The sequence below is a fragment of the Misgurnus anguillicaudatus genome, chromosome 3 (genome assembly GCF_027580225.2).
Source record: "Misgurnus anguillicaudatus chromosome 3, ASM2758022v2, whole genome shotgun sequence".
Classification (NCBI taxonomy): domain Eukaryota; kingdom Metazoa; phylum Chordata; class Actinopteri; order Cypriniformes; family Cobitidae; genus Misgurnus; species Misgurnus anguillicaudatus.
Genome location: NC_073339.2, coordinates 647,501 through 665,000, shown reverse-complemented (window position 1 = coordinate 665,000; position 17,500 = coordinate 647,501). Strand labels below are relative to the sequence as shown.

Sequence of the window (17,500 nt, the reverse complement as noted above, 5' to 3'; positions counted from 1 at the left end):
ATTATTAACAATTCACCCCACTCACCCTTCGTCCTGGTCTTCCCGGTGGACCCGGCTCTCCAGAGGCTCCCGGAGGTCCCTACATCAACATTAATGAGCAGAGAGAGAGAAGGAGATTATGAATAACAAACATTATAACTCATTGGAGAGAATTTGAGTCATTTATAAAGACTTACAGGTTTTCCAGGATCTCCATGATCTCCTTTAAATCCCGGACTGCCATCGATCCCCTGACAGACAGATCATCATTCATCAGACAGATATCAGTAAAGATACACAGATCCATACACAGATGAAAAACATCACTCACGTTAACACCCGGCTCTCCAGGAGCTCCCATATCTCCAGGAAAACCAATAGGACCCTAAAGAGAGAGAAGACATCATTCAATCACAGTAAATTAACATATACAGCAGACGCTAAACTATCATGACTATTACTAATAACTCATCCTAACTGATTTAACACGTTACTAAGATTCATTAGTTATGGGGGGAAATCATTTCACATGCTTCAGGCCTTAACAATTTAAATATTTAAGCTAAAGACATGAAGCGTAAACACGAAAAGCACTCTTTATTTTATTCAATTTGTGGGTAATTTCTTCATTTAAATGCCAATATTTATGTGCGATTAAATGTGATTCATTCAATTATTAATCGCCATCATGTAATTAATTAGATAAAAAAATGTAATCTCTATTATGGCTGTTAAGTTAAGTACACACTGAAAACTTTATATGTGAGAGTAAATTCCCTAAATGATGGTTTCATGTGTGTACACAACAAGACTTATATCATGTTGTGTGTTTAACATTCATGAAACATTTCTGTTTTCACCCAAGTAATATTTAAGTGTTTTGTTCTGCCACTTGAATAAATCACCGTCTACAGATGCGTTGTTTGTTGTTAATGTTTGTGAGTCTGCTTCACAACACACAATGTCTTGCAATGTTGCCTTGTCCACGTCTCTTTGGCAGTTAACAGTTTTTGGGTCTTTCTTATAAAGCAATCAAGCTTTGAGTTATTAAAGTGGGGAGGGGGAACAGGTTGTAATATTTTGTTCTTATTTTTAAAGGAACACATTTGAATTTACTTTGATTTATTACGGGCTTGTTTGGTGATTTTCATGCAAGATCTGGCAACATGAGTAAGCAAATGATCTTTCCCTGTAATTTCCTGCACAGCACATACAGATGAGAGACCTGTGATGTCATGATGATGATGCACATTTAAATACAACAGAGATAAAATGCTATGAACATTTTACATCACGGTTAAAAAAACCAAATTCACCACGGTTATCAATATTATCATGGTTTTGTTAACAATTTCTAGAAATGTCCAAAAAAGTACTGATGCAAACCATATTTAAAACTGATTTGACATGTAAGTGCACTTTTATTTAAAATTAACATCAAATAAATAACATTAATCATGGCAGTTAAATCAGATTTTCATATAAACACAGAACAAATCAGCAAGTCAATGTATGTTGTGAGAAATTTGGGAGTAAAAAAGGAGCTTTAAACTCATCAGATCACATCATTTAATGGAAAATTAAGAGATAAGATGGATCTGTCTACAGAAATAATAATTAAACATGTGTCAGTACAACTAGATTTATTTCATTTAAATTCAGTCAGTGAAGCACTGTCATCACAAACACATGTGAGCAGATGTGAATGAATGTGTTTATCTCACGTTATTGCTTATATTGGCTGATGCTGGACAAGAGTTTGAGAGTCGTAACACTGGCACGGTTAAACAGTAATTTAAAAAAATGACACAGTAATACTAACCACTGGACATTTTTGTCATAGTTAACCATATAACAGGTAATCATTACATCTCTGAAATACAACATCAATAACTAGTTGTTCAGTTCAGACTCACAGCATTGCCTTTAGCTCCATCTTCTCCAGATTGACCTCTGGTTCCTGGTGAACCTGCAGCACCTGGTGGTCCTGTGTCTCCTTTCTCACCCAGATCTCCTTTCTCTCCCTGACAACACAATACACAACACACACACACACATACACAAAATACACACACAGGTTTGCGTCTTTCTCTGGTGATCCAGGACAGCAGGACAAGATGTTTAAAGTGAACTCACTGTGCTGCCAGAAACTCCCACAGCTCCAGGATCTCCAGATTCACCATCTTCACCCTGTCAATCATCATCATCACACATATAAAACATCATGTTCTCACTGACGTTAAATTTAACACGCAGTTAATAAAGATGATTTACCTTCTCACCCACAGCACCAGGCTGACCCCGCACTCCAGGACGACCAGGAGGACCCTGAAACACAGAAAATGTGTGTTGTTTTTCACAGGTTTTGTGTGTTTTATAAATGTGTGTGTGTGTGTGTGTGTGTGTTTACCTGTCCACCAGAGGGTCCTTGAGGTCCTCTTGGCCCGAGCTGACCCGGGGGGCCCTAAAGAAATACACAAACACACATTACTTCTGAAATGACCTGATAGATAAACATGTTCATAACCACTACTTAACCAACTAACATCAGTTAACTCACCAGCAGACCAGAATGCCCACTTTCACCTTTCTCTCCAGGAGGACCTGGCATTCCCTGTACAAACACACACAGATATTTGTGTGACGGGTATATTTGACAGATTGGATTAGTGCTGATCTCTCAGAAACACCTCTCATACTTTAACGCTGACATCACTACAGCTCTGTGTCAGCAGATGTGAAGATTAATGATCACCTGTAAACCCATCGGGCCTCTGGATCCTTTAAAGCCTCGGGCACCTTCATCGCCCTTCTGACCGTACATGCCCTGCTGTCCCGGAGGACCGTGCTCCCCGTCTACACCCTAAAACACACCACAAACGTTCACCTCTACACTAACATGATTTAACTTTCAACACCGTCAGAAACATTACTTCATCATTCAGTACAGGATCAGACTGAAGAGGTTCAGCGGTAATTTAACTCACTGGAGCTCCTGGTTGTCCCTCGGGCCCCTGTGTGCCGGCTGGACCTGCAGGCCCCTGAGAGGAGATTTACACTCATCATTCCTTACACTATTATGTCTTCATGGTTATCATCAAGTTTGATTTGATTTCAATCACTCACCGTTTCTCCTTTGTCTCCTTTGCTGCCTTTCTGTCCTGGAGCTCCTGTTTCCCCCTGACACAAACACACACCTTTAATTATCACTAAACAGCTTGTGTTAACCTGACGTCTGTCATTCAAGCATTCATCACCTTGTCTCCATCCTCTCCTGGAGGTCCTGGAGGGCCAGCAGCTCCTGGTAAACCCACAGGACCCTGCTCTCCATCCTGTCCTGCAGGTCCAATCAGGCCTTTCTCTCCCTTTACATGACACAAACACACACACACACACATTTTAAACACACAGACATGCACAATCTGTGAATATATCACCACATGAGGAGGCGTGTCTTACAGGTTCTCCTTTCTCTCCTGTTGGTCCAGCACCACCGACAGATCCGGCAAGACCGGGCTGACCAATGGCACCAGCCAGTCCAGATGGTCCCCTTTCACCTGTGGGCCCCTGACATCGGGTTTTTCAGATCAGTATTGAGGATTAATGCGTTATAAATGTGTTATAAATGTGTTATTAATGTGTTATAAGACTACACAGAGTTATGTTGTAATTGTTTTTATGTTTATGTCATGGTCAATAGATTTACAGTATTATAGTACATACCGGAGGTCCAGCGCCTCCGATAGGCCCAGCGCCTCCCTTTAATCCAACCGGCCCCTACATAAAACAACACAAATCACATGACAGAAACTGGCCAATCAGAAACTCTGACAACAAAAACATCACAATATATCAGAGTTCAACATCTGAAGGTTTCATCTGTAATCTAAATATCATATACAATTTAAAATATTACTAATCACCTACAAAGCCTTAAATGGCCTAGCACCCTCATATCTTAGAGAATTATTATCAGAATACAATCCATCACGTGCATTGCGGTCACAAAATTCTGGCCTCTTAATTATCCCTAAAATATCAAAAGTGTCTAAAGGTGGCAGATCCTTTTCCTACTTAGCCCCTAAGCTATGGAATGATTTACCAACCGACGTCCGAAAATCAGAGACAGTAGATAACTTTAAATCTAGACTTAAAACTTTTCTCTTTAACAAGGCTTTCAAATAGTTGTTTTAACAATGGTACTCTTCTCCTAATAGCTAGCTTGTACAACCTAATAAATAAATAAATTAATGAATAAATTAAAACCTTTTTTTCGTCAACACTTCAAAGCATGGTAAATCTCATTAATACTCTTTAGTAATATGCTGAAACTTTGAATTGGTTTTCGATTGAGTCTTAACTGCTACACAATATGGCCGGCTTGCAATTTTGGCCTTTTCCCAAAAGTGGGGGGGACCTTAAAATAGTATGTCATACAGAACCGTTTGCCAGGACTGGGAAAAATACGTTAGTATTAACGACGGCAATGGGGCCTCTGGCCTTAGTCAAACGAGTTCTGTTTCCGTTTCTAAAATCATCAACTATATGTAATACACTTAACCAGCAATAGTTAACAGCCTGTCCGGAACCGAGCTGACTAAAACCACATCACTGTGTGACACTTGTTTTCTATGTGAACGGCCCCTACGCTAATAAGATTTTGTTTCTCTCTCCCTGTCTCGTCCTTGATCCCGAGGACGAGACAAACAGATCCAGTTCCGGTACATGTGAAAGTCGGCACACAACTGATCTACTAGCTGTTCTTCAACGTGATGTCCAGCTGATGCCTGACCAAAGACCACCGGCAGAACCCGCTTAATCTCCGCTTAATCTCCGCTCAATCTCCTTCCGTTTCAATGTGTATATATATATATATATACCTCCCAAGGGTTTTTTCCTCCTATGACTTTTTTTACTTCCCCGGCTAAAATTCCGGGGGTTTATTTTCTCCTAGGGGGTTTTTCAACCCGGGGAGGCAGCCTTTTTGACAGCTTAACTTCTATACGTTACATTAGTAATACGTTCGCTTATAATGTTGATTTATAGCCATAGCAAATTTAACTGCTTGTGCTATCGTTTAGGTATGTTGACGCTATCTGTCGATATATGGAAATGAACTGTGCTTTTCACTGCATCTATTATGTAAAGCTGCTTTGATACAATTACCAAATTGTGAAAAGCGCTATATAAATAAAATTGAATTGAATTGAATTGAATTAAATAGGGTTGCAAAGGAGCGGAAAATTTCCTGAAACTTTCCATGGGAACTTACTTTGGGGAATTTTGGAAATATTCCAAATTGGAAACTTAACGGGAACTCCCTGTTATAGGCAACTCTGCATTTTTTTTCAAATTCCCAGTTTATTCCCATTAATTTCCATAAATTCTCATGGAAAGCTTCCAGCCTTGAAAGTTCCCAGAATTTTGCACCTTTAAACCTAAAGTCTGTCGAAGGATAGTGAAGGCTCCATCTAAGGAATCTAATCGATCTAATCTAATCTTCGGAATCTTGCCGGAAGTAATAGGTCATCCGGGAACTTTTCGTCTACTGTTTTTGTAATATCTATACATTATGAAAGTAGGCGGTTTTGGACGCAGCATGGTTTAAATGAGTTATGTGGAGGGTTACCATGACACCCGGTGCTCCTCGACTTCCACGGAAACCTTTCAGACCCTGCGGACCGCTCTTTCCTGATGTACCCGGACCTCCAGGGTCACCCTGAGAAACACACACATGTAGATGTAAACACAATAGAAGTAATACAGCAGTGAAGAAGTCCTATAGGTGTCAGAAGTGACGGCGTTTCTCACCTTTGCACCTTCTTTCCCAGCGGATCCAGGTAAGCCTTGCTCTCCAGCAGGTCCTGTAGTGCCCGGGTGTCCTCTCTCTCCCATCGGTCCAGTCTCTCCTGAATTACCCTGAAACAAAATCACCACATACAGACTGACACACTGTCATATAGATGAGTTCAGGTGTGGGAGCAATCAAGATCTTTCACACCATCATTTCAACATGGACTACTCTGTCATACCAGAGTCCATAAAAAAGGCTTTACAGAATATCATGCACTAGCATTAGTAGTGAATACTGTAGTATGAATGAATCAGTAATGCCTACTGTAAAATTAAAGGAATTATAGGATTGATCAAGCAGTTGGTCTGATTTACATTTACAGATCAGAGAGAACCAAGCATCTCTACAATCCCAATACTGAACTCACCTGTGGTCCAACAACACCTGTGGGTCCAGGAGGGCCTGTTTTTCCTTGGAAACCCTGTGTGGAAACAAATCAATCCCGCACTTACTGTAAACAGCTCCTATAATACAACTCTTAATATTAAAGACAATAATTGTGCTGTGTTATTGTCGAAATGTTGGCAGGCTCACCGGCTCCCCCCGCTGGCCCGGATGACCCGGCAGGCCGTCCTTCCCGGCAGGTCCCTGTAAACAGAAGAGTGTTTGAGGTCTATCCTGAAGAAAGATTGATTGTGTTATATTAATGTGTAAAATGAGATGAGGATAACTTACATTGGGTCCTTTGGGTCCTGACTCTCCTGCACGACCCTGAGGTCCTTGTGGGCCCTACGGTGTATCATCACATTTATGCCATAACATTAATTGATTGTGTGTGTGTGTGTGTCTGTGTGTGTGTGTGTGTGTGTGTGTGGTATAGGGTGTCTTACTCTCTCTCCTGTGGGCCCTGGAGGCCCGTCATGTCCTGCAGACCCCTAAAACACAGAAACAGATGGGTTTATCATTGGCATTTACAGTCAGTTAGACACAATCATTATGAGTCCATCAGAACTGAGTCTCACTCATAATCAATTATGTACAGTAGAGGTCTTCACGGGTCCACTTAGATCTGAAAACCCAAAGTCAGACCCGAGAGGGTTCAAGTTTAAAAGTTTCACGTGTGCCTCAGATACGGGTCGGGTTATAATATTAGCGGCCTCTGGTAATTTAAAATGAATATGTTTTTGCCGAACTGACCCGAGAAGACCCAAACTATCTTGCATGTGTGCATCAAGTCCTTTTTCCAACTCCTCCTCTGTTTGCAAAGAGCGCTGGTGACATTGTGTGACTGGCAGTAGGTTAATTTTCATTGAGATAGACCTGTCAATCAATTTTAAAAGCATACTGCAAGCAGTTACCTTGGTGATGTCGTCGTCAGATAACGAATGAAAATAAATGTACTTTTTTGACCCAAGAAGACCTCTAATGTACAGACATGATTGACAGATAAAGAGTAGGGGAGTGATGAGAACTTGCAATATTATTATAATAAAGATTTCTCTTCAAGGTGAAAATCAGCATAAAGTTGAGGCCTGATATACATTTTGTATTATTGTAATTGTTGCACTCAGTCAACTGACTGGTGGTGCTCAGTGTTCTGTCAACTGACATGAATTAAGGACGCAATGGTGGACCTCAAACTGATGAGGTGCTTTTATCATAATTTGACTTAAATTGGCACTATGTCTATGTTTTCTATTTCCTTGTTATTTTATAAATGTGTTTTTATTGTTGATGTCTGGATCTGTTGCCACTATGGAAAGCACTTTGGGCAGTCTTGAACTGTGAAAAAGTGCTATAGAAATAAACGAACTTGAACTTGAACATGACTTTATCTGACAAAATGACTGATTCAAGTTAGTTTTGCTAGTTAGAATTTTTCAGGAAACTTTTAAGAACTTTGTACTGTAACTCTTTAAGCATGTGTAGATATGAGCGTTCAGACCCCTTCTCTCCTGATTTTCCAGTGGGACCTCTTGCACCTCTTCCACCTCTTCCACCCTGACAACAAAAACATACACAACACAATATTCATCATTTCACAAAGCAGCTTTACACACACACACACACACACACACACACACACACACACACACACACACACACACACACACACACACACACACACACACACACACACACTAAAATGTAGGATGCTGATTATTTGAAAGACTCACATTGGGACCCCTCTGACCGGCGGCGCCCGCAGGACCCGGTGGACCCTGAGATAAAGAGGAAACATCTTTTACTATGTACATTTATACATTTCTGCTTTTTCAACAGTTAGACACTTTCTTGTTACTTGTAAGATTTGAAAATTACCTTCTTCCCTTTTTCACCTGGAACTCCAACTGGTCCTGGAAAACCATCCGTACCCTAAGAGTAAAGCACAACAACAGAGATGAGTTATCACAACACAACAGAAACATTCAGCTATATCTCCATCTCACCTTTAAACCCTGACGACCCGGGTAACCAGGTAAACCTGGAATGCCCAGCTTTCCCTGAGAGTAGACAATGACAAACAAACAATTAATGATGAAAAGATGGAGAGTATAAGAAAATATGATTTTTACTATACAATCTTGTAAATGTTTGCAGAAGTGTGTTTGACCTTTTCTCCAGCAATGCCCGCGGGTCCAGCTTCACCTATAGGGCCACCCAGTCCTTTAAGACCCTCAGGACCGTCTTCACCACGCATACCTGGAGGCCCTGAATCTCCCTGTGAAACAGACAGACAGCCAGAGACACTGTAACTCGGTTACTTATTGTGTGAGTCTATATGTGTGCAGTTTTCTTATTGTGTTTGTCTGTGTGTGTGTGTCATTACATTGTCTCCTTTAGCACCCATTTCTCCTTTTGCTCCAGGAAAACCATCTTCACCCTGAGAACAAAACACACACAAATGAATCCATAAATCATCAAAACACCAATCAATCATATGACACAAAAATGATGTGGTGATGATATTTGGAGATGTGATGATATTTGAAGATGTGGTGATGATATTTGGAGATGTGGTGATGATATTTGAAGATGTGGTGATGATGTTTGAAGATGTGGTGATGATATTTGAAGATGTGGTGATGATATTTGGAGATGTGGTGATGATATTTGGAGATGTGGTGATGATATTTGAAGATGTGGTGATGATATTTGGAGATGTGGTGATGATATTTGAAGATGTGGTAATGATGTTTGGAGATGTGGTGATGATTTTTGGAGATGTGGTGATGATATTTGAAGATGTGGTGATTATATTTAAAGATGTGGTAATGATATTTAAAGATGTGGTGGTGATTTTTGGAGATACTGTGATGATTTTTGGAGATGTGGTGATGATTTTTGGAGATGTGGTGATGATATTTGGAGATGTGGTGATGATATTTGGAGATGTGGTGATGATATTTGAAGATGTGGTGATGATGTTTGGAGATGTGGTGATGATTTTTGGAGATGTGGTGATGATTTTTGGAGATGTGGTGATGATGTTTGGAGATGGGGTGATGATATTTGGAGATGTGGTGATGATATTTGAAGATGTGGTGATGATGTTTGGAGATGTGGTGATGATTTTTGGAGATGTGGTGATGATATTTGAAGATGTGGTGATGATGTTTGGAGATGTGGTGATGATTTTTGGAGATGTGGTGATGATTTTTGGAGATGTGGTGATGATATTTGAAGATGTGGTGATGATATTTGAAGATGTGGTGATGATTTTTGGAGATGTGATGATATTTGGAGATGTGGTGATGATTTTTGGAGATATTGTGATGATTTTTGGAGATGTGGTGATGATATTTGAAGATGTGGTGATGATTTTTGGAGATGTGGTGATGATTTTTGGAGATGTGGTGATGATTTTTGGAGATGTGGTGATGATATTTGAAGATGTGGTGATGATTTTTGGAGATGTGGTGATGATTTTTGGAGATGTGATGATATTTGGAGATGTGGTGATGATTTTTGGAAATGTGGTGGTGATTTTTGGAAATGTGGTGATGATTTTTGGAGATGTGGTGGTGATTTTTGGAGATACGGTGGTGATTTTTGGAAATGTGGTGATGATTTTTGGAGATGTGGTGATGATTTTTGGAGATGTGGTGATGATTTTTTGGAGATGTGATGGTGATTTTTGGAGATGTGGTGATGATTTTTGAAGATGTGGTGGTGATTTTTGGAGATATTGTGATGATTTTTGGAGATGTGGTGATGATTTTTGGAGATGTGGTGATGATTTTTGGAGATGTGATGGTGATTTTTGGAGATGTGGTGATGATATTTGGAGATGTGGTGATGATTTTTGGAAATGTGGTGGTGATTTTTGGAGATGTGGTGATGATTTTTGGAGATGTGGTGATGATTTTTGGAGATGTGGTGATGATTTTTGGAGATGTGATGGTGATTTTTGGAGATGTGGTGACGATATTTGGAGATGTGGTGATGATTTTTGGAAATGTGGTGGTGATTTTTGGAGATGTGGTGATGATTTTTGGAAATGTGGTGGTGATTTTTGGAGATGTGGTGATGATTTTTGGAAATGTGGTGATGATTTTTGAAGATGTGGTGGTGATTTTTGGAGATATTGTGATGATTTTTGGAGATGTGGTGATGATTTTTGGAGATGTGGTGATGATTTTTGGAGATGTGATGGTGATTTTTGGAGATGTGGTGATGATTTTTGAAGATGTGGTGGTGATTTTTGGAGATATTGTGATGATTTTTGGAGATGTGGTGATGATATTTGGAGATGTGGTGATGATTTTTGGAGATGTGGTGATGATTTTTGGAGATGTGGTGATGATTTTTGGAGATGTGATGGTGATTTTTGGAGATGTGGTGATGATTTTTGGAGATGTGGTGATGATTTTTGGAGATGTGGTGATGATTTTTGGAGATGTGGTGATGATTTTTGGAGATGTGGTGATGATTTTTGGAGATGTGGTGATGATTTTTGGAGATGTGGTGATGATTTTTGGAAATGATGGATGTGGTGATTTTTGGAGATGTGGTGATGATTTTTGGAGATGTGGTGATGATTTTTGGAGATGTGGTGATGATTTTTGGAGATGTGGTGATGATGATTTTGTGGTGATGATTTTTGGAGATGTGGTGATGATTTTTGGAGATGTGGTGATGATATTTGGAGATGTGGTGATGATTTTTTGGAGATGTGGTGATGATTTTTGGAAATGTGGTGGTGATTTTTGGGAGATGTGGTGATGATTTTTTGGAGATATTGTGATGATTTTTGGAGATGTTGGTGATGATTTTGGAGATTGTGGTGATGATTTTCTTGGAGATGTGGTGATGATATTTGGAGATGTGGTGATGATTTTTGGAGATGTGGTGTTGATATTTGGAGATGTGGGTGATGGTATTTGGAGATGTGTGTGATGATATTTGGAGATGTGATTATATTTGGAGATGGTTAATTTGAAGATGTTGGTGATCTAACCTTCTCTCCTTTACTGCCTTTTAACCCCCTGAGGCCATCAGCACCCTAAAACAAAGACATTCACACAGTTATGTCTCACACACACACTAATGCCCACTCACAGCAATGTGTTTTATAGAGAGAGTTGAATACTTTGACTCCTCTGGGTCCAGGATATCCAACAGGCCCCTGAACACCTGCTGCACCCTTTAAACAACAGAAAGCATACATAACAATCAATTATTTTAGTCTCCTGATATAATGGCAAACACACAGACACACACATCTCTCTCTCTCTGTCTTTCTGTCTTACCGGAAGTCCTTTCTCTCCAGGTGGTCCTTCTCTTCCTGGATGGCCCTGTGTGCAGTGGACACATGCGGTTCAGTGTGTACAGTCAGTCATTGTGTAGAGTAGAGATCTACAGTATAAAAACACTCACCGGAGGACCGTCCACACCAGGTAACCCCTTCATTCCTTTCTTTCCCTGTGGACCCTGTTACACAAACACACACTGGACATTATTACAACAAAACCAACACACTTACACAGAAAGAGACCAACAACACATAATATATCAAACCCTTACTACTACTACAAGTAAACTTTAATTTCTGCAAGAAAGCATTCGGATAATAATAGTCTCAGTGAAAGACTCAAAATTACATACAAAAAAAAAACCAGGAAGACAATCACAGACAAACATCTACTTTGATATAAGGATGTTTCAGAAAATCTCTCACAACATGCCCACACACAATCATGCACACATACAGTACACACACACACAATTGATATGTGATTTACAGTAACAAACAAGTGGCACCTTTTCTCCTGGTAATCCAATCAATCCCTGAGCTCCAGGAAAACCCTGCAGAACAAAACAAAGAGCAATTATAAGTGTGTGTGTGTGTGTGTGTGTGTGTGTGTATACTGTACGTATGTGTACCTGGAATCCTGGGTTTCCTTGTTGTCCCGGGGCCCCAGATTCTCCAACTGGCCCCTGTGTGATATAACACAACATCATTACATCAACACCTCTGATGTCAGATTAAAAGTGCAGAGGATCTCATCTGTTTGTGTTGTCACATCTGTGTGTACGTACCAAATTTCCCTTTGAGCCTTGAGCCCCATCAATCCCACGGATACCCTGTCAAACACACACACATTATATTATATTATATTATATTATATTTACAATACTATTGAAACAGTTAAAGATGAAGCTGAGATGAAGTGCATCACTGAGGCCCTTAAATCTAAATCTCATCATGATGGGTTTCATTAAACTCACCTGTGGTCCTGGAGGACCGGGTGGACCCCGTGATCCCGTTAACCCCGCCAGACCCTGTGATAAACAAACAAACACAACATATGATAACAAACAAACAAACACAACACACAATTAATGTGTGATTGAGATGATTAAACTCAGAGTCACAGCACAATGAAGATCTCCTGATGTGATTTAATGAGTAAATACATACAGGCTCTCCTGGCTGACCTCTCGGACCCGGCTGACCATCTGATCCCTGAAAACAATAATAACACATCAGCACTGCAAAAAAACATCACTCATATACACACACAAATACACAAACAGACAAATATTCACACACCTTTTCTCCTGGGCCTCCCGGGGGACCAAATGGACCTTTCTTGCCTGGATCTCCCTGCAAAACACACACACACACACACACACACACACACACACACACACACACACGTATCACAGATTGAATCATAATCTTCCTCGTTACTGTGATGAGTTTCAATGAGTTCTGATGAAGAATCTTTTACCTTGTGACCTTTATTTCCAGGAAGACCCGGTAAACCATCAAACCCTCTGTCACCCTACAGATGAGACAGACAGACAGACAGACAGATCAGACAGACAGACAGATCAGACAGACAGACAGACAGATAGATGAAACAGACAGACAGATGAGACAGACAGATAATATAGATAGACAGATATCTGTCAGATGAGAAACATCATCTCTGAGTGTTTGACTTACTTTAACTCCGGTTTCACCTGGTTCACCTCGACCTCCATCATTACCACCACGACCCTTTAAAACCATACACATACACACACACACACACACACACACACACACACACACACACACACACACACACACACACACAAACACAACAAATACACACAGACACAAACAAACAAACAAACACACAAACAAATACGCACACACATGTGTATTACACAAGATGTTTGAAGTAGATCATTTGTCAATGTATGTTCTGTGTAAAGATGAACTCACTCTTTTTCCTATTTTACCATTCAGTCCTGGTATTCCAGGTATCCCACGAGGACCCTACAGACAGATGAAACACATCATCATCATCATCATCATGATCCACCACCTGACCTGACTTTCATCATCCTGATCAACAACTCTTTGAGTGTTTGTCATGTGTTTTTTGATGAAATTCATCATTTTGTCATATTTCTGCATATGGTGTAGTGATATATACACAATAATGTCCTGGAGGCTGTGCTGTATGGTGAAGGATGTTGTTAGGCACTGTGACTGCTTCAGTTGTGACTTATTCACCATACAGACTCCAGGACATTATTGCTTAATGTTACAACACAATACAGCAAAAAATAAACATAAATGCAATTTTCATGGAGAAAAATCAGTAAATGTTTTCCTTCCGCTGGATCTAGTAGTCCCTGATTGACTGTTTCACATACGTTTACAGTGTTAATGGTGCTGTGATACACATTAACATAAATAAACCACAGCTGTTGACCAATCAGAATCAAGGACTGGAAGTAGCCGTTTTATAAAAAAATATGAAAGTTGTTTCAGTGCTGTAGTGGGGTAATATCAGCAAACACATCTCATCCAATCAGACTGAAGAAGAGATGACGTGTAACACAGATCATACATGATATGAACTCATACCGGTGGTCCTGTTAATCCATGATCACCCTTTAAACCCCGCGGCCCTTGAGAACCCTAACAAAACACACATTAAACACAATATCAACACACAAGAACATGAAAAACAACATTTCCCAGAGGAATAATGCACATCAATCTGATTTCAACTGAATGATAATGTACAGTCAGCTGCTGGTTATTAAATCCTGATCAGTACACTGACTCTGATGTACTTAACTCTACATTATAATCTTCTGCTTGACGTCTCTGTCTGTAGATTTATACGAGTGAGTGAGTAAGTGGTTTCATTTCACTTTTACTGTGTATGAATTATGAAAAATAAAACAAGAACTCTATTAGATGTCCAGACATCACGTGACCCGTACTGTTTACACCACCATACTGACAGGTAAAGACAGCCAGGAGAGAATATGAAATGAATGACGCCAGCAGGAGTTTCATGGTAACAGAGTTCACTGTTCATTTTAATTCAAAAGATATAAATCTGTACATCCAACACTTAATAGATGAAACATAACAGATCCCTTTCAACGTATTTTAAACTCTTTCATGTCATTTCAAGGTTACTATTAAACATAAAACCCTTATACAACATGTTGAAATAGTAAGATTAGTAAGGTTTAAAATTATTTTTCAACCACTATCAATACTAATGCTACAGCGATTAAGTGCTCTGCGATTGACTGACAAAAGGGCGGAGTTTAGGCTGTGTGACATCACCTTCAGGAGCTCTATAAGTACTGAAGAAATCACATTAAATTTAGTTCATTATACATACAATCACTAGAGGACGCTACACACACTTTATTAATATAAAATCAGACAAATCTGGGCCCTATCATACACCTGGAGCAATGCAGCACAAAGCACGATGCAAATGTTTTCAGCCCAGCTCAGTTATCATTTTCACATTCAGCATCACGTTGTTTAAATAGCAAATGCATTTGCACCCATTTGTGTGTCCATGGGCGTTCTGGTCTGAAAACGAGGTTTGTTCAGGCGCATTGTTGGCACGTTGCTAATTTAAGGCAACTAAAATAGACTACGCCATTGACCAACTAAAACCTGCTCTAAAGTCTAAAGTCAATGGTGTAATATTGTTTTTGTTATTTAAAGAGCCGTTAGTAATATGCGCCTATAAATGAGATAACAACGTGTTTCCTTTTTACACGCATGGATGCGCAGCAGCACAAAAAAAATTTAAATATGAAAAATTAAAAGATTAAAATGTAAAAGATTATTATTGAGTCTCTTGGACATAAATGAGGACAGATTACAGGACTTTAGAAGAGCTGCTTCACATGTAGCCTGGTAAACGGATTTGTTTTGCTTTTAAAAAGTGTAAATATACATTTAATTAATTTAGATTTTGTTTTAAATGCTACCCCACAGATTTATTGTATATGATGACTTTGTACCTGTGGAAATAATGAGATGAGAAACATTTTTAAGTAATATTTTCAAAACAATCAGGGTGCTGTCCCAGTGCTGAACTCTCCACACGTTTGAAAATTCTTTATCTACTTTTTTTTGCACATTTGTAAATTATTCTTATAAAAACCTTTACAGTGATCCTGCATCATACTTTACCAGCTTATCTTACTTAATACTCCGTGAAATAATGACTTTTAAAGAAAACCAAAGCCTTTAGTACACATATAACCATTATAATACATAAAACACAACACTGGGGGTCTTCTTCCTCTGCTTACAGTTTTTCTGCTTACAAACTCTGTCATGTAAATCTGCAGTCAGCCTTGGCGGGAGCACAACTGGCTTTTAAAGAGGATGAGAGATGAGACTCTCACTGGTTTATTGCAGGTTACGCCCAAAACACACCCATTACTCATTAGGAAAAGAGCAACAACCCTTTCAGACCGTGTGCCAGGTGCACAGACCATTTTCCCTGTCGTTAAACTAGCTAAAGTGAATTCAGAAACACCCTAAATGCACTTGGCCGTGTGCGTAGATCATTAAAATAGTGCCATGTGTCTGTTGATGGACCTCTTTGATGAAACACACACATATACACTAGATGTTTGTGTACACTCACCAGTGGACCTGGACGTCCAGTAAGTCCCAGTGGTCCCGGTGGTCCTTTCAAAGACAGCTGAGACAAAAACAACAATGAGTTTGTGTAAAGTTTAAGTATGAACACATTGTTTATCTTTGACTCTCTTACCTTTGTGTGCTGGAGGATTGCTTGAGCTTGAGCTTCTTGAGCGGATATCACCTGACCCTGACTAGCATCACCACCAAACTGAAACTAATACACACACACACACAAAGACATTAGTGTGTGGTGTTGTAGTGAGACACGGCTTCACCTCCAGCAGATGATTTACAGACTAAAGACTTGCTTATACAAGAGCAGAAGTCATTTGTGTGATTGACAGTAAACACACAGTCAGTCATACACACCGGTAACATCAGCAGTGTGCCTGGAGGACCTGGTATCCCATCAGCCCCTGCAAGCCCTGGATGACCTTCAGGACCCTGAGATCATTACACAACACAGAGATACAGATGTGTGTGTAACAGCTGTCACGTGTCTGGTGATGCATGCGTGTGTTTGTGTGTGTGTTACCGGATCTCCTGGATCTCCGATTGGTCCTGGAGGTCCCATTGGACCGGCTTCACCCGGCATACCCTGCAGATTAGAACCACAACATAGAGACACTTGAGAAACACACACACACACGAGCTGGATCAGTGTAAACCATGATGAGAGAGAGAGATTACCTCATGACCAGGAAGACCGGGAGGTCCTACAATCAGGGTGCCCTTCATAAAATAAATGACATTATTATATCACACACACACACACACACACACACACACACTGATGGTACACACAATATCAACACATTTCCGTCATGATGTCCAAATTAAACACATGTTTATTGAATGATATTTACTAATAACTGCTGATCTTTAAAATAACAGGTTTAACTCTTCGTCTTCATCAGAGAAATCCTTTCAGCTCAGACAGTTCATGTGTACTATAAGTGTGCAGACAGTAGTGTACACTATCAATTGACATCTCTCGTTAAGACACATTTATAACTCAACAAATGCAATTAGAAATGATTAACTGATGTCTTCATGTCATCTGATCTTCTACTGCATTATAAACATTTATAATAACAGCACATTTCACTGTTTGTATCTGTCTCACATCATACATTCTCCATCTGTCATTCACCATCATCATAATCACACATTTATCAAACAATCATCTCACAGTCAAACTACATTAACACAACACTACACATAACCTAACAGCATACGTGTGTGTGTGCGTGTGTGTTTCTGTCACCTCTCCTAATACTGCCGGCTCTCCTTTCTCCCCTTTC

General features: G+C 39.8%; 1 protein-coding gene across 1 annotated transcript in view; it reads right to left on the bottom strand.

Moving 5' to 3' along the window:
• Positions 1 to 17,500, bottom strand: part of col5a3b (collagen, type V, alpha 3b) — a 31,846-nt gene that overhangs the window by 4,659 nt on the left and 9,687 nt on the right. The window contains exons 8-53 of the mRNA XM_073860116.1: positions 17,464 to 17,500; positions 16,887 to 16,928; positions 16,732 to 16,794; positions 16,566 to 16,640; positions 16,327 to 16,410; positions 16,198 to 16,254; positions 14,145 to 14,198; positions 13,494 to 13,547; positions 13,230 to 13,283; positions 13,012 to 13,065; positions 12,831 to 12,884; positions 12,699 to 12,743; positions 12,506 to 12,559; positions 12,317 to 12,361; positions 12,161 to 12,214; positions 12,038 to 12,082; positions 11,654 to 11,707; positions 11,527 to 11,571; positions 11,367 to 11,420; positions 11,235 to 11,279; positions 8,604 to 8,657; positions 8,388 to 8,495; positions 8,224 to 8,277; positions 8,096 to 8,149; positions 7,951 to 7,995; positions 7,711 to 7,774; positions 6,664 to 6,698; positions 6,509 to 6,562; positions 6,368 to 6,421; positions 6,201 to 6,254; positions 5,791 to 5,898; positions 5,609 to 5,698; positions 3,703 to 3,756; positions 3,439 to 3,546; positions 3,237 to 3,344; positions 3,106 to 3,159; positions 2,967 to 3,020; positions 2,735 to 2,842; positions 2,540 to 2,593; positions 2,390 to 2,443; positions 2,254 to 2,307; positions 2,116 to 2,169; positions 1,896 to 2,003; positions 311 to 364; positions 177 to 230; positions 26 to 79 (exon numbers count right to left, since the gene is read on the bottom strand). The exon at positions 17,464 to 17,500 is cut by the window's right edge and continues 17 nt beyond it. Of these exons, the coding sequence (XP_073716217.1) occupies positions 26 to 79; positions 177 to 230; positions 311 to 364; positions 1,896 to 2,003; positions 2,116 to 2,169; positions 2,254 to 2,307; positions 2,390 to 2,443; positions 2,540 to 2,593; positions 2,735 to 2,842; positions 2,967 to 3,020; positions 3,106 to 3,159; positions 3,237 to 3,344; positions 3,439 to 3,546; positions 3,703 to 3,756; positions 5,609 to 5,698; positions 5,791 to 5,898; positions 6,201 to 6,254; positions 6,368 to 6,421; positions 6,509 to 6,562; positions 6,664 to 6,698; positions 7,711 to 7,774; positions 7,951 to 7,995; positions 8,096 to 8,149; positions 8,224 to 8,277; positions 8,388 to 8,495; positions 8,604 to 8,657; positions 11,235 to 11,279; positions 11,367 to 11,420; positions 11,527 to 11,571; positions 11,654 to 11,707; positions 12,038 to 12,082; positions 12,161 to 12,214; positions 12,317 to 12,361; positions 12,506 to 12,559; positions 12,699 to 12,743; positions 12,831 to 12,884; positions 13,012 to 13,065; positions 13,230 to 13,283; positions 13,494 to 13,547; positions 14,145 to 14,198; positions 16,198 to 16,254; positions 16,327 to 16,410; positions 16,566 to 16,640; positions 16,732 to 16,794; positions 16,887 to 16,928; positions 17,464 to 17,500 (2,815 nt within the window). The remainder of the gene's footprint in view (positions 1 to 25; positions 80 to 176; positions 231 to 310; positions 365 to 1,895; positions 2,004 to 2,115; positions 2,170 to 2,253; positions 2,308 to 2,389; positions 2,444 to 2,539; positions 2,594 to 2,734; positions 2,843 to 2,966; positions 3,021 to 3,105; positions 3,160 to 3,236; positions 3,345 to 3,438; positions 3,547 to 3,702; positions 3,757 to 5,608; positions 5,699 to 5,790; positions 5,899 to 6,200; positions 6,255 to 6,367; positions 6,422 to 6,508; positions 6,563 to 6,663; positions 6,699 to 7,710; positions 7,775 to 7,950; positions 7,996 to 8,095; positions 8,150 to 8,223; positions 8,278 to 8,387; positions 8,496 to 8,603; positions 8,658 to 11,234; positions 11,280 to 11,366; positions 11,421 to 11,526; positions 11,572 to 11,653; positions 11,708 to 12,037; positions 12,083 to 12,160; positions 12,215 to 12,316; positions 12,362 to 12,505; positions 12,560 to 12,698; positions 12,744 to 12,830; positions 12,885 to 13,011; positions 13,066 to 13,229; positions 13,284 to 13,493; positions 13,548 to 14,144; positions 14,199 to 16,197; positions 16,255 to 16,326; positions 16,411 to 16,565; positions 16,641 to 16,731; positions 16,795 to 16,886; positions 16,929 to 17,463) is intronic.